The following is a 14,310-nucleotide window of genomic DNA, read 5'->3' as shown; positions in this document are numbered from 1 at the left end:
TAGGCTTAAATGGCAACAGAAGAGATTCAGATTAGATGTAGGGAAAACCACCCGCTTATAACCATGCAAGGCACTGAAAATAGGTGGGCCAGTGAGATTGTGGGCTTTTCTCAAACCTGAGACCCTCCTTTAAAATGAGAAATCCTTAGGTTTTGGCTTTAGGGGAGTCCCTAATAAAGAACCCTGGGATCCCTGCAGCAGCAACAGAAGCTTGGGAACCAGGACATGGAAGAGATGAGCTCTAGAGGCTGCTGCCAGCTTGAGTAAACTTTGACCCACAAGTTCAGGCCCTACCCTTATTACTTTGGGGAGCAGGCCCAGGATTCAGAATGTCCTGGGATTACCTCACTTCTGCCTCTCTACGCAGAGCTCCCTGACATGTCCCATCCCCTCCTTGCACATGGAGCCTGGACCATGACAAAGGGATGGTATTTTGTTCAAATGAGTTGCAGCGCTTTATCCAACTCACCTCCTCCCTCATCCCACCTCCTAGATTCTAGTTTTGTTCTGTTTTGTTTCTCCTTGACTTTCTGAAAAGGCGAAGTAGGATCTAAATGGATGCAGGACTGCTTTGGGATATCCTTTATCTCATTCCCAGACTCAGACTCTCTCAGGTTTCTCCAAACCAATGTGGAGATATTGAGAACTTTGGGATGGAACCCTGAAATCTTCCCCAAACCCCAACTTTGACGTAGGAGCTAATGTTCTGAAAGTGGGGCTGAGCCCAAGAGCCTCAAGTGAGGGGAATAGAAACATTATTTCAAATACCTTCTTAGGGTCCTAAGGAGGAAGTGATACCCTCGGGGCATAAGGTAGACAACACTGCTGAGAAAAAAAATGCCTCCAAGATGGTCCCAGAAAGCCAAGCACTAGCTACTGTGATAAGAGCAGGGCAGCCATTTCCAGGTGACTAGAATAGCACCAGGGTCAGGTCAGGAGAATGGAAGTCTCTCTTCCTTGGGCTCTCCAGTTTACCAACCCTTGGCTTCTTGAAAAAGCACTGGGGGGTTCTAGAGGGCTGGGGAGTTAGGAGAATGGAACTAGAGGGATCAGGGGCCTGAGAAGCAAGCACCTTTGGGGAAGGATGGCCTCTGATTATCAGCATCCTCCCGCCTGGTTACACACAGAGGTGTGTAGGGTGGAGCTGACTGTACCTTTAGCTGTACAGAAGAGTATAGGAAAAGATAAGAAATGACAGCTGTGTCTGAGGGACAGTTAGGAACTCAAAGGAAAAGTAGGTAAGGGAGTCACTGGGGGCAGAGGGAGGAAGAAGGAACAAAGAGGGGGGAAAGGAAAGCAGAGGAGATAAAGAATAAGGACAAGCAAGACCGACAAAGATTCTTTGGCTAGCTCTTGGGGGCCCAGGATTTCTGCCACCCAGGTTCCCTCCTGTCCCCTCAGTAGGGCTGATGCCCAGGTTGCCAAGGTGAGCCTGGTTGGTAGGCTGGGGCCCAGCCAGGCCTAAGTGGGGCCAGGCCTGGTGGGGCATGCAGTTAGTGGGAGCCCCCAGCGGGTTAGTCCCTCCCTGAGCGAGCGAGCGAGCGAGCGAGCATGGAGAGAGCAGGTATATTTACCATTAGAAACGGCCTGGGGGGGGATGTGCTGCTCTAGCCGCCTTTCCCCTGTTTGACATTGTAAAAAAGCTGTTTAGATGATGGGCAGGAGACACCTGGCCCTCTGAGCCCTAGCCCCTGCCCTTAGGACTGGAGCCAGAAAAGCCCCAAATAGTGAACCTTGGGATTCTTATAGCCACTTTATTTCCAGAGCCCTCTTCCTTTCTGGCATCTGATTTTTCTAACTACAACACACAGGGGCTAGGTTCACCCTCCCAATAGTGTAGTTGGGAAATTCAGGGTCCAGAGAGTTAGACCCACATCACATTGATGGTAAAGATATGGACGAAACTCCCATTTCCCAAATCCTAGTTGAATGCACTTTACTTGTCTCTGAGACTAATTGTCTGTCTTCCTAAATAGACTGAGAGTACTATCATCCCCAAACATTCTTCAGAACGCTCCTTCCACTAATAAACTTGGAATGGGGAGAATGTGGAGAGCAGGAGAAAGACAGAAAATTAACTCTCTAGGGGAAGGGGAGAGGCGTTGGAAAAGGGACCCACTGTAGTTCAGGGAAAAACCACATTCTCTTTTGGTCATGAGATAAGAGAGCAGAAAAGGATATAGGAATTAGAATGGAACTCAAGCTAAACAGGCATATCAACTGTGTAATATCTTTGTTTTTTGTTTTTTTTTTAAAGCAAGCCTGACTTTGAGATATCTGAATAAAAAGAAACCAGTCGATTTCTCTACCAGGCTTAAGCCTGGCCCAGACTATGACCAAGAATCTGTTCTGAGCTTCATGATTTAGGAGGACGGTGGGGACATGTGAGACAGGGGCAGAGAGCCCCAGAGAGTACCGGAAGGTGGGGGTAGGGAAAATGGAAGAAGAGTAAATAATCCAGCCTGAAAAAGTGAAGACTCTGTGAATACCAAAAAATGTCTTAATTAATGAAGATGAATACATAGAGAGAAAATGTAGTGGCAGGGATTTAAAGTTAAAATAAGGAAGAACCATGAGGGATGTTAGTCTTTCGAACAGGTGACTAAGGGAAGTTGTACAAAAAAAACAAAATCAGAGATCTCTGAGTACAAAGGGACAATCGTGTTCTTGGGGTCTGGGGAAGGGGCAGCACTGCCTAACGTATAAAGCCTGGATCTCTGGGACAAGGAGACTGTTGATATTGAATGTTACATGAGGTCCACATCATCAGGATGTCCGGGGACCAACCCAAGACATTCCACTTTCTCCTTTCTGGCTGTGTGGTCTTGGGCAAAACACTTAGTCTCTGGAACTCTAGTTTCCTTATATCTATAAGAGTAATAATAATGGTTGAGGGGAAAGTGCTTTGTAAACTTGGAAGCGCTAGAGAAATGGGAGCTATTATTAGGATTCCTGCCATTTTATTACCCATAGTGGCTGTTCTGAAATATCCATCAATGAAAACAAGCTCTGCAGAAGGAGAGAAGTGCAAAAAAGGGGAAGGGGGTTTGACTAGTTCAGGGAACAACCCATTCTCTTGTGTTTCTCTTGGCTATAAGAGCTCCTTTGAAGCCCAGGATTCAAACCGTGTCCAGACTCAGCCCAGCAGAGCCCTGTCAGATTGAACCGAAGGGATCTCTAAGTCCTTTTTGGTCCCTCACCTCTCTGAAATGACTGCCTTTCCCCCCTCCTCCCTCACCTCCTTGGGAAATTGGTTTGTTTTCCTGACAGAATAGTTTAAATTAAATGCATATCCATTAAATGCATTCAGTCAAATCCACTAAATGCTTAGTGAACTGAATTGTATGGGACTGAATTAACAACCCTGTGACTTGAGAGACAGTGTGTAGGGCCCAGGAACTAAGGAAATAGGCTCATATATAGATAAGCAAAGACTAAGGGAATAGAGGCCTAGGACTGAGGAGGTGAGGGGCCTGGAGCTGCTGAGGAAGGGAAGGGTCATAAGGAGAAAGCTGAGAGGGAATATCATTCTCAAATCATGAAGGAAAAGAAGAGAGAGAGAGAGAGAGACAGGATGCAACGGGGAGTGCCAGAAAGAAAGTGAGCAAAAGGAAAGAAGGGAGTGACAAAGAAGAGGGGAAAAGTCCCTAGAGCCAAAAGAATCCCAACCATTTGTCCACCTATTCCAGGCCCTGCTTCCTATAAGTGAGAAAGGTGCCTGACTGCCTCACCCCCTTCTCCCACCACCTTGGTGTGCAAAGAGGATTGTGCCAGGTCTTACTCAACTCCGTCAGTCATTGTGGGGATTGGCTAAACCCAAGAGTCTTCTCTGGTTTGAGCCCCCAGTCAGGGTGAAGCAGCTCCTTTTCTCCAGTTCTCCCCTTCCAGCCAAGATGGTGGGCTCTCCCCTTCCCTCTCGGAGAAGTTTCTGGTGTCTGTTAGGCCACGGCTGCTGAGCTAGGACACCCTTCCCCTACTCAAACTGCATCTGTCCCCAGGGTGGCCCATTTGGGCTCCCTACCTCTACCCCTTGCCCAGTGCACATTTGCCACTCTGTTCCCATGCTTCTTTCTCCCAGAGCTTTACCCACCAATGCATGTCTTTCCATCAGTGTGTAGAACAAACTTGACATGGCAGCCACATTTGGGTCCTTGTTCTGTGTCATCACACGTATGCTGGCAGCCACCATTGCCATAGTTACATGTCACTGTGAGTCAGGGGAGAGGGAACACTGAGGTGCTCAGTGGTTACGTTCTCCCTAGGTACTACCCCTAAATTAAGAACACTGACCCAGCTTGGTTAGTGGTTCCTTTTCAGAGTCCCCTGGCCCTTCCCTTCCCCATATTTCTTTACCCCACTATTCTCTTCCTCCCCTGACCGTGCCCTCTAAGCCCCTCTATCCATCCCTTGCAGTTTTCCCTTCCTTTCTCTAGCACCCCAACTTACATTTGCAGTCTCGCTGGTTCTTGGTAAGCTCAAAACCTGGGCGGCATTCACAGGCAATACCCCCTTTGGGTGTTTCACGGCATATATGGGCACAGCCGTGGTTCTTGTTCATGCAATTCATTCCTTCTAAAGGGGAAGAAGAATATACTAGCTATGCAGCTTCTGGGCACGGGGAATCAGGGAACTAGGGAACTGCTTGGAGAACAGGGCTTGGTGATCAGGAAGACCCAAATTAAGGGTCTAAGCCCTCCTCTGACTTTATCTTAGAGAGAGGTGGCTAACCCTTGATCTGAGAGGCCTTTCCTTGTTCCTAGCACACTCCTATGGATACTAAAGTGCCACTGCATGACAGGCACCAGTTGGCACAATAAACCTGGATTAAGCATCTATTCATTCAAATTATGTAGCATTACCTGTTTGTTCCTCTTCCCAAAATATCTCAGTCTGCTCAGCCTTCTATTCAGTCAACCAGGAAATGCCTAAGCACCTACCTACTGATTTATGCACAGTAGGACACGGAGAATTACAGGACTTTGTCCCTACCTTCAAGGAATAGTCTAGTTAGGGAGATAAGACATACATATGAAAAGTTAGCCGACAACTGTAAGGTCAAGTGTAAAACATGTCCAATGAATGGGACAGATAGTAAAGACTAAGATGTGAAGTCACTATGAGCTATATAATACACAGTTCCAGTTACTAAGGACAATGCATTGTGGGGTAGTGGGAAAGATATTAGATTTGGAGTGAAAGTCTTGTTCTTTGTCACTTAAATAAGGAGGTACCCAGTGTTCAGTGTTGGTAGTTAAGGGATCTGTGGTGGAGAAGGTTTAGCTCCCTCTGACACTACCCCAAGGCCAAAACATCCCATCTCCTCTGCTCTGCATCTGACTCCACAGCCTCTGTTCCAAACCACAGCATAGAAGGTCTTCAGATGCTGAGCAGAGCACAAAGCATAAGGGACTAAACATTGAACCCTCTGAGAGAGGCAGCAGCCCAGGCAAGCCCACGTGTCTAGAGTTATACCCTACCTGGATCCACAAGGCACCCCTTTTGACTCCCCAACCCCATACCACCCACAATCCCACTTACCTCATACCTACCCCAACCCTATACTTATTTTCAAACCTATGCTGACTACCATCTCATACTTACCCTATTCCAACACTGACTTCAGTCCTATAACCACATTGAGCTTATACCTAACTCTACATAGCTAAGGAGCCAAGTGCCCCAGTGAACAGAGCTCTGGGCCTGGTGTCAGGAAGACCTGAGTTCAAATGCAGCTGCAGACACTTACTCTGGGCAAGCGATTTTATCTCTGTCTCAGTTTTCACATCTGTAAAATGGGGATAATAATAACACCTACCTCCCAGGATTGTTGTAAAGATCAAATGAAATAATAATTTGAAAGCACTTAGCACAGTGCCTGGCACAGATGCACTACATAAATGTTAGTTATTGTTATTGTTATTATTTTTATTACACTAACCCTTACCCTTACTCCATACCAGTTTCTAGTCCTATACTACCAGTCTGAGATCACACTGAACATACACTTGCATAACCCTTCTCTAACATCAATTCTACACTGACTCCTATGGGGCTGCCTTCTCCTGTAACCTACAGTGACCCTGTGTGGAACTAAGGCCTCATGGAACCCTTGGGCATAGTGAAGGGGATATAGGAGAGTAGAGTCACATGGCTGAGGTGGTGGAGAATGAGAAGGGTCTGCAGGTAATAGAAATAAGGGCTTGGGGAGGGTGGGGAAAGGAAATGGTCACTCTCTGACACTCTAGACACTGACCTTCTGGCCTCTGGATACAGGTGTGCTGGTTGTCACTGAGGAAGAAGCCGTCTCGACAGAGGCACTCATAACTGCCCATCATGTTGATACAGCTCTGCTGACAGCCCCCATTGCCCTCAGCACACTCATCTAGGTCTGCGGATCAAAAAAAAAAAAATGATTAAAGAAGCTTTGGGGACCAGCTACTACCTGGGGAAGTGAGGTAGGGTAAATAAGTAGTCCCTGAAAGTGGAAGGATATGACAGCTTGATGGTCCCTCCCCACCTCCTCCCTGTCTTCCCCCCCCAGCCCTGAGGTGGGGGCCCTGGGAAGAGAGAATCACAGGAGAAAGGTCTGGAAGGGGCTTTAGTGAGCACTTAGTCCAGCCTCTTCATTTTACAGGGGAAGAAAATGAGGCCCAGAGGAGTTCAGTGTCCTGGGTGACAGACAAGACGACGTCAAGCAGCAGAACCACAAGTCAAAGACTCCACATCTAATATCTGTCCCACTACACCATAACGTGTCGTCCTTAGTAAATGGAGCAAGTCTCCACCCCCTCCCCCAACCCCAGTTCGGCACACACCATTGCCTACTCTGCTTAGCATGGAAATATAAACCAGAAGAAGGGCAAAGCTCAGGGTCATGAAAGTGGGGAGAGGGAGTCTCCTGATAGGTTCCACATAGGTGGTACGTAATACCGATCTGCCCAGACCTAGAAGAATAAGCTGGAAGAGGAGTTAGTGAAATGGGGAATCTCAGGAGATGGAGAATAGGTTATGATGCTGCTAAAGGAAAGCAAAAAAAAGAAAAAAAAATGGAAATGAATTTAGCAAGGGTCTTATGGCTGTGAAATCAGAGCAGACCAAGTCCCAGGCTCTCTGTAGGGCAGTGACCATTTCTCTGGACAGGGCAGACGCCCCGATACTCTCTCCTTCTCTCTTCCCCTTCTCACCATTCCACCCCCCCTCCCACCGCCCCCAGCCTGGGCTTACTGCCACACTCCCCAGCCTCTCCTATTTTGGTTTAACAAAACAAAGTTTAGCAGTCTGGGAGGGAGAGATGGAGGAAGATAGTGAACAGCCAGGCCACACCCTTGGCTCTGGGGGACTGAGAGAGGGCAGAGAGGTTCTCACCCCAAATTTACACCCCTCACACGTCTGGGTCAAGCTTCCTTGATTGCCAACAGCCATCCAGCTCCTGGGCTCTTTCAAATCTTTTCAGACCGTATAGTGCATCTCCCAAATCCTGCTTGCCAATGCAGTTCCAAACAGCATCACGAGTCCCTCTTTGTTCAGCCGGACCCAAGGGGAAAAGGCAGTTCCTCTGAGGAGTCCCGGATGCCTCCCCTTCCCCTCTGCTGACCCCTAGCAGCCTAGACCATCCCTGCTGCAGGCACTGGCAGAGGAGGCTGACCTAGATCCCCTTAGTTCTTAGTCTCGACATCACCTACAGGGAAGGAACTCAGGAGCCCCAGATGGCCAGCCCTTAAGGCAGCTTTCCTATCTGACTTGTGTTGCTTTTAGCAACTGGTCCCACCGACCAGTTGCCCAAATCAGAATGCCAGGAACTCTGTAACAAAAGAGCAGGAGGCATCTTCGTAATGAAAGAGTAGACCAGGGTATGAGCCTTAGGCAGACTGGGGTCTAGGGTTAGGTGACTGAGGTAGTGTTATGAAAGGGAAGGCATGAAGGCACAAGATGAATATAAGGGGATAGAGTGGAACTAAGGCTGAGGAGCTTTGGTTTGTGCCTTTTGAGTCCCAGAGTGAGAAGGCTTTCCTTAGCTAATGATGGCAAGGAAATAGTCAATTTGGAAAGGTTGGAGGTTGAGTGAGACAGAGCTTGGTTGAATGTTTTGGGGTCAGATCATCCCTTTTACCTCTCCCTTCATGGAGTGTGGCTCCTAATTTCCCCTCTCTCCTTGGCCCTGGGACTAGCAGTAAATTAGGAGTAGGTAGTTGGTGCATTGGATAGAGTGTTGGACATGAAGTTTGAGAAGACTTGAATTCACATCCTGCCTCAGATACTTATTAATTGTGTGACTCTGAACAAATCACTTAGCCTTAGCATCTTTATCTGTAAAATGGGAATAATAATAGCATTTACTTCAAATGGTTGTTGTGGGGATCAACTGACATGACATATGTAAATTGCTATGTAAACCATAGAGCCCCATATAAATGTTAGTTATTATTGGGAAGGACTCCTGGATTCCATCCCAAATGCTTTTCTACTCCATTCCTTGGTTTTTACACCGGAGGAGAATCTGGGCAGAGACCACTTCCTTATTCTGCCTTTCCATTCCCATAGGAATTTCCCTATCAAACATCCTAGATGTACAAAGACTAAGATCTGAAGTTCTGGGTCCTCAGGGGCTTCCTCATTGCTGAACTCCAAGTACTGGGACTCCAGGAACAGCCCAAGGCCAAAGGCTGTCCAGTCCTCTTACTCTCTTCTCCATCAGACCTCCTCACCTCATATAGAGGCAGGCAACCAGAAAAGACTGGGGAGCCATAGAAATGAGGAGAGGGAAGAACCTCTCTCTCTTTCTCTCTCTCTCTCTCTGTGTTATTTGTGTGGACTTCCTTGAAGATGGTTCTCCCACTGATTGTGTTCTTTGACACAGACTGAGTGAAAGTGGCATGTGATTCTCCACTCCTAGATCTACCTCAAGGTGCCTAAATTTAGGGTATTGTCCATCAGTGCTCCTGAAATTTTTTCTATCCGTGTGCAGGATGAATTCATCCTTAGGGGCTGTTCCACATTAGAGAATAACCCCTTCTCACTTGTCTCAGAAGTCAGGCACTCCAGGCTCTTAGGTAGAGGTATTAGTCATGGCAAGTAGCCCTGCAGAAAGGAGAATTTTTACTGCCCCACTCCTTGACTGAGAAATACTGGTGATCTCCGTCCCTCCTCCCCTACAGTTCCCCTGCTCACCCAGACAGTTATGTCCATCGTGTGCCAGGTGGAAGCCATCATAGCAGGTGCATCGGTAGTTACCAGGGATGTTAACACACTCATGTACACAACCGGCATTGTCGTCCCGCTCACACTCATCCACATCTGAGGGAGAAGAAAGGCTAAGACAATGATCAGGCCCTACCTGTCCCAGCGATTCCACCACCAAACACCCAAATCTTCCTGGGTTCCTTCTTTCCTTGCACAAGATCTAGAATCTGAGGACAGACGTTCTCAAGACTAGAGGATGGCAGGTCTTTCCCCTCCAAGTTAAGGACTATGCATGATTTCCCATGGTGCTATTGGCTGGCTCTCTCCTCTCCTTTTCCAGGTGCTTCCTCTCCCCAGCCTCACCTTTGCAGTGTTTGCCATCTCCACTATAGCCAGATTTGCAGATGCACTTATAGGAACGGGGAGTGTTCTGGCAAATGGCATCAATGTGGCAGTTGTCGGTGCCTTCCACACATTCATCCACATCTATTAGGAGAGAGAAGATGAAGGTCAAGTGGGATCTCTGCCATCATCCCCCCCCAGAGGAGTTTCCTCAGTACAGGTGTGGTCCTCTCATCTTCAGAACATAAGCAGTGGACACTTCAGAGGCCATTCACTCACCCATATGTACTTGCTTCCCACCTAGTGTCAGACTTGGGATAAATCTAGAAAACAGAGTGATTTTAGGGGCCCAGGAAGTTCTCCCTACCCAAAAGCACCGATTTCATTATTCCCAGATGTCTAGAATTTCAGTTAGATATTTGTTTCTTTGCTTTATCTTGATCCTTGGTTAAAAAGCAAATACCTCTAGTGTGGAAAACAGTGAGCTATCAACATCTTAGTAGGAATGAATTTACTGTATCTTTTCCTGAGAGAAGGTTTTAACAGGAAGAATGAAGGAGAAAGCAAGAAGTTTGAAAATGGAATGAGTGTCATTAATAGAGTAACAGAATGCTCTTAGGCTGATTGACAGGAGCTGACTATCCTCGCCAATTCCAGCCCCCTATAGCTGCCCTACGTCCCATGCTACAGGCAGCTCCTGTTCCTCTTGGGTTATCAGTTCGTCCAAGCACCCAGCCCTAGCCCAGCCCATCTTTATCCTAACGCTAAGATTGCTGGAGGTCCACAAGGCCCTGAAAGAAGAGATTCAAAGATCTAGAACCAGATGTGGATGAGGCAAAGGGTCTGGCAAGAGCTCCCCCCCTGGGACTGAGGCCCTGTACTGTTGGCATTACTTATAAGAGCCCTTCCCACAAAGACCCCAACCTGCAAAATAATTTAAGGACTAGATTAAATGGCTTTCTTAGATGTCACCAGGTGTAACCAACCTCAAAGGTAATCAATGTGAAATATGTTATCTGTGTCAATGATCTGAGATTTCATGCATTTGGGATCTCCAGAGGCAAAAGCAAATCTGTATCCAGATATAAGTATAGCGATATCTTTTCATCTTAGTGAGGTACATATTGTTCAGAGAGGACAAGGGACTTAACACTGCCAGTAAGCATTAATCAACCAATCAAGCATCAGAGGCAGGATTTCAACCCACGTCTTGCTGATCTCAGTTCCTACATTCTATTTCCAATAGCGTTTTACCTTCTTGAATAAAACAGAAACTAGAAAATTATAATTTACTAGGAAAACTTATTTAAGAAAGAGGATACTGTGATAAGTATAAAGGGAAGGGAGGTGTTGATCATAGTGTCCAGAAAAAGGTGCTATTTTTACTTTATACTTGTAAAGTTTGCTTTGATTTTACTTTTAAAGTGAGGTATTTGTAAAGCATTTGGCACAGTATCTGGTATATAGTAGTTGCTTAATAAAAGCTTATCTTCCTTCTTATACTTTACCTCTTTACTTTATAGAAAGAATTGGTTTATAGCTTCCTAGAACAGTCCACAGAAGAAAAACACCATAATGGAGGGAATATTCCAATCTCATCAAAAGTTTATAAAGCTCTCAGTTAAGAGACCAGACTGTGATAATCCCCTAAAGAACAGCACCAGTGAGAATGTGTCTGAAACAGCTCAACCATCCTCTTCTTCATTACTGCAAGATCCCAGTTAGGTGAAGGGACAAACTTGTGAGTACAAGTGGGAGCTGGAGAGCATGGAGTCCCAGGGCAGGAAAAGGAAAGCAGGTGGTGTGGGGAAGGGATGTCAAATACCCTGCCCCACACCAGCTTTTCCTTTGCTTCCTCTTCCCCTATGACTTTCATCCCAACTCTCCAGGGGTGGGGAACCTGCAGCCCTCTTCACCCTTAATAAAAGGGTTTGTTCTGTAAAACTTGGACTCAGTCAAAAGACCACACCCAAGGACCTAGAAGGCCACGTGTGACCTCGAGGCTTCGGGTTTCCCATCTCTTCGTTTAGCCACTTACTGGCTCAATGAATGGCTCCAGGAGCTGAGATCTGCCTATCTGTCTGCTTCTTTCCCCCACTCCTATCTCAGCACCATAGTGATGGCAGTCTGTCTTCAGTCGCAGTGAACATTTATTAAGTTTGCTGTTTCAACTTGGGGAGCCCCTATCCCAACTCAGGATGGGAGAAAAACTGATGAGAATGGGAAACAAGACTAGCACCGTGCTTTGTAAACACAGTATACATTTAATAGATGCTGGTTAAATTGAATTGATTATTCCAAATAGCAGAAGCAGAGAGAGTGGAAAACTCTCTTATAAATTTTTTCTGTCTTTAGCATGGGCTTATGTTCCACTAGGACCAGTGGTTAGGACTATGTCACAGGGGATGGTATAGAAAAGAGAATTGGGTTTTGAGTCAGAAGACCTGGGTTTTAATCCTGTTTTTGCCTTTTACAAGCTTGGCAACTCTGGGTTTCACTTTTTTGAGCCTGTCTCCTCATCTGTAAGTTGGGAATAGGGCAACCAGGTGGTGCAGTGGATAGACTTCTGGGTCTTGAGTTAGGAAGACTCATCTTTCTAAATTAAAATCTGGCCTCAGACACTTACTAGCTGTGTGACCCTGGGAAAGTCACTTCACCCTGTTTGCCTTAGTTTCCTCATCTGCCAAATGGACTGAAGAAGAAAATGGCAAACCACTCTAGTGTCTTTGCCAAGAAAACCCCAGATGGGGTCACAAAGATTCAGACATGACTGAAATGACTCAACAACAATAACAAAGGTGGGGATAAAACCTACATTTCCTACCCCATAGGATTGTTGTGAGGATCAATAGATAAAATGTATTGATGTAACTTTGGAAACCTTACAGTACTAAATAAATGTCAGCTATTATTAATCTGTGAGCTAATAGTCCCACCCTCAACATTTCATGGATCCCTTTTCTAATGAACTCCCTCCATGGATTCTGCTTCCTAGCAGAATAGACTTAAAGCTGGAAGAGACCTTAGAAGCCTTCAGATTCATCACCTTTATTTTACCAATGAGGAAACTGGAACTCAGAAAGGACAGGGAGACAGAGCTAGTAAGTGTTTGAGTCAGGATTTGAACTCGGGTTTTCCACTAAAATACTTGCATTTTTGACTGAATGTGCTGTATCCTACCCTCACCATCTCCCCTGCCCCTGGCATACCACTTTTTTTTTTTTAAAGAGCCTTTACAGTATTCCCCATCCTGAAATGTCTCATTTCTCCAACCTTCCCATCCTGCTCTTTCTTCAGAGTTTGGCTGAAAACTATGCCTACTTAGAAGCAGCTAGTGGCACAGCAGAAAGAAAGCTGGATCTGGAGTCAAGAAAGACCTGAGTTCAAATGGGGCCTCAGACAATTACTAGCTGTGTAATCCTTGGCAAGTCACTTAAACTCTTTTGCCTCAGTTGCCTCAGCTGTAAAATGGGGATAATAATAGCATCCACCTTGCAGGGTTGTGGTGAGACTCAAATGAAATGATATTTGTAAAAAGTGCTTAGCACAGCGCCTGGCACATGGTAGGTACTTCCAAAACTCATTTCTTTTAAGAAGTCTTCCCAGATTAACCCCACCTACACTGGGGCTGTTATTACTCTTTTTCTCTGTGTTACCTCAGCATTCATGGATTCAATTGACAATATTCTCATTTGTACTTATTTGTAATATATATAATATATCAGTCAATGTCTCTTGAAATGAATCATGCTACTTCTGTCCCTACTTGCTTCAGAACACTCTGCTTTGTAGATGTTAAGTCATCTCATGGTATCTTGGTTTTGCCAAACTCACTATATTGGTTGCCCCCCATATCATTCTTCATTGGTCCTTAGCAAAACTAGAAATAGGGCAAAGTTCATCTTTGGCTCTTGAAGAAACTTGTCCCAGCACTCAAACACTCCAGGCCTCACACTACGTATCTCAAATTCTTATGTGTCCTCCTTAAAATCTTTCCTATCTCCACCTCTAAAAAACTGCCACTTTGGACCTCCCCCCTTGGATATGTACTTTGTTTTCCCACCTTTCTAATGCACTTATCAGGCACTTATCAGGGATAGAGCATCGGGCTTGGAATCAGGAAGACTCGTTTTCATGAATACAAATCCTACCTCTCACACTAACTAGCTGTGTGACCCTGGGCAAGTCCCTTAACCCTGTTTGTCTCAGTTTCCTCATCTGTAAATTGAGCTGGAGAAGGAAATGGCAAACCACTCCAGTATCTTTGCCAAGAAAACCCCAAATGGGGTCATGAAGAGTCAGACAAGATTGAACAGCAACAACAACAAATGCACTTATCATTTAATATTCGACATTATAGTTGAATGTCCTTGTGTCTTATCTCCTTACTAGACTGTGAGTTCCATGGCACTAAGGGCCATGTCTCATCTAAATTCTTTATCTCTCCCAGCAACAAGTACTACTCTTTGGACACAGTAAGCACTCAAATATTTATTGAATTGAATTTAACTTATGGTGGGTGGGTTGTGGCAATTTCATACCTTCCTTAGAATTCTGGGATGCCTGGTCCTAGTACCACCTTAGAGAGAGAAAGGTCCCACCTAGGACATAGTAAGTGGCTCTGTTTTTGTTTAACCCCATAGTGGGAATTCCAAGTGAGATAAGAGGAGAGATAAGAGGCAGCACTGTAGCACCACTAGGGAGATAGTTTTGAGCTGGGTTGTCTCAGTGTCCCTCAGATCACACTATACAAGCAGCTGCCTTTTCAGCCTGTTTGCAAGTCAACCC

The 14,310-nt window shown here is 45.9% G+C and overlaps 1 protein-coding gene across 2 annotated transcripts in view; it reads right to left on the bottom strand.

Moving 5' to 3' along the window:
* SCUBE3 (signal peptide, CUB domain and EGF like domain containing 3) overlaps nt 1–14,310 on the bottom strand; it is a 50,658-nt gene that overhangs the window by 15,090 nt on the left and 21,258 nt on the right. Inside the window, exons 2-7 of one of the 2 annotated variants that reach the window (XM_027876758.1) lie at nt 9,544–9,666; nt 9,169–9,294; nt 6,254–6,388; nt 4,447–4,572; nt 4,091–4,207; nt 1,575–1,622 (exon numbers count right to left, since the gene is read on the bottom strand). In XM_027876758.1, the coding sequence (XP_027732559.1) occupies nt 1,575–1,622; nt 4,091–4,207; nt 4,447–4,572; nt 6,254–6,388; nt 9,169–9,294; nt 9,544–9,666 (675 nt within the window). The remainder of the gene's footprint in view (nt 1–1,574; nt 1,623–4,090; nt 4,208–4,446; nt 4,573–6,253; nt 6,389–9,168; nt 9,295–9,543; nt 9,667–14,310) is intronic. The other variant, XM_027876759.1, reaches the window with a different exon arrangement.

The sequence above is a fragment of the Vombatus ursinus genome, unplaced genomic scaffold (genome assembly GCF_900497805.2).
Source record: "Vombatus ursinus unplaced genomic scaffold, bare-nosed wombat genome assembly UNPS02014811.1, whole genome shotgun sequence".
Classification (NCBI taxonomy): Eukaryota; Metazoa; Chordata; class Mammalia; order Diprotodontia; family Vombatidae; genus Vombatus; species Vombatus ursinus.
This window is presented reverse-complemented; position numbering and strand designations above follow the sequence as displayed.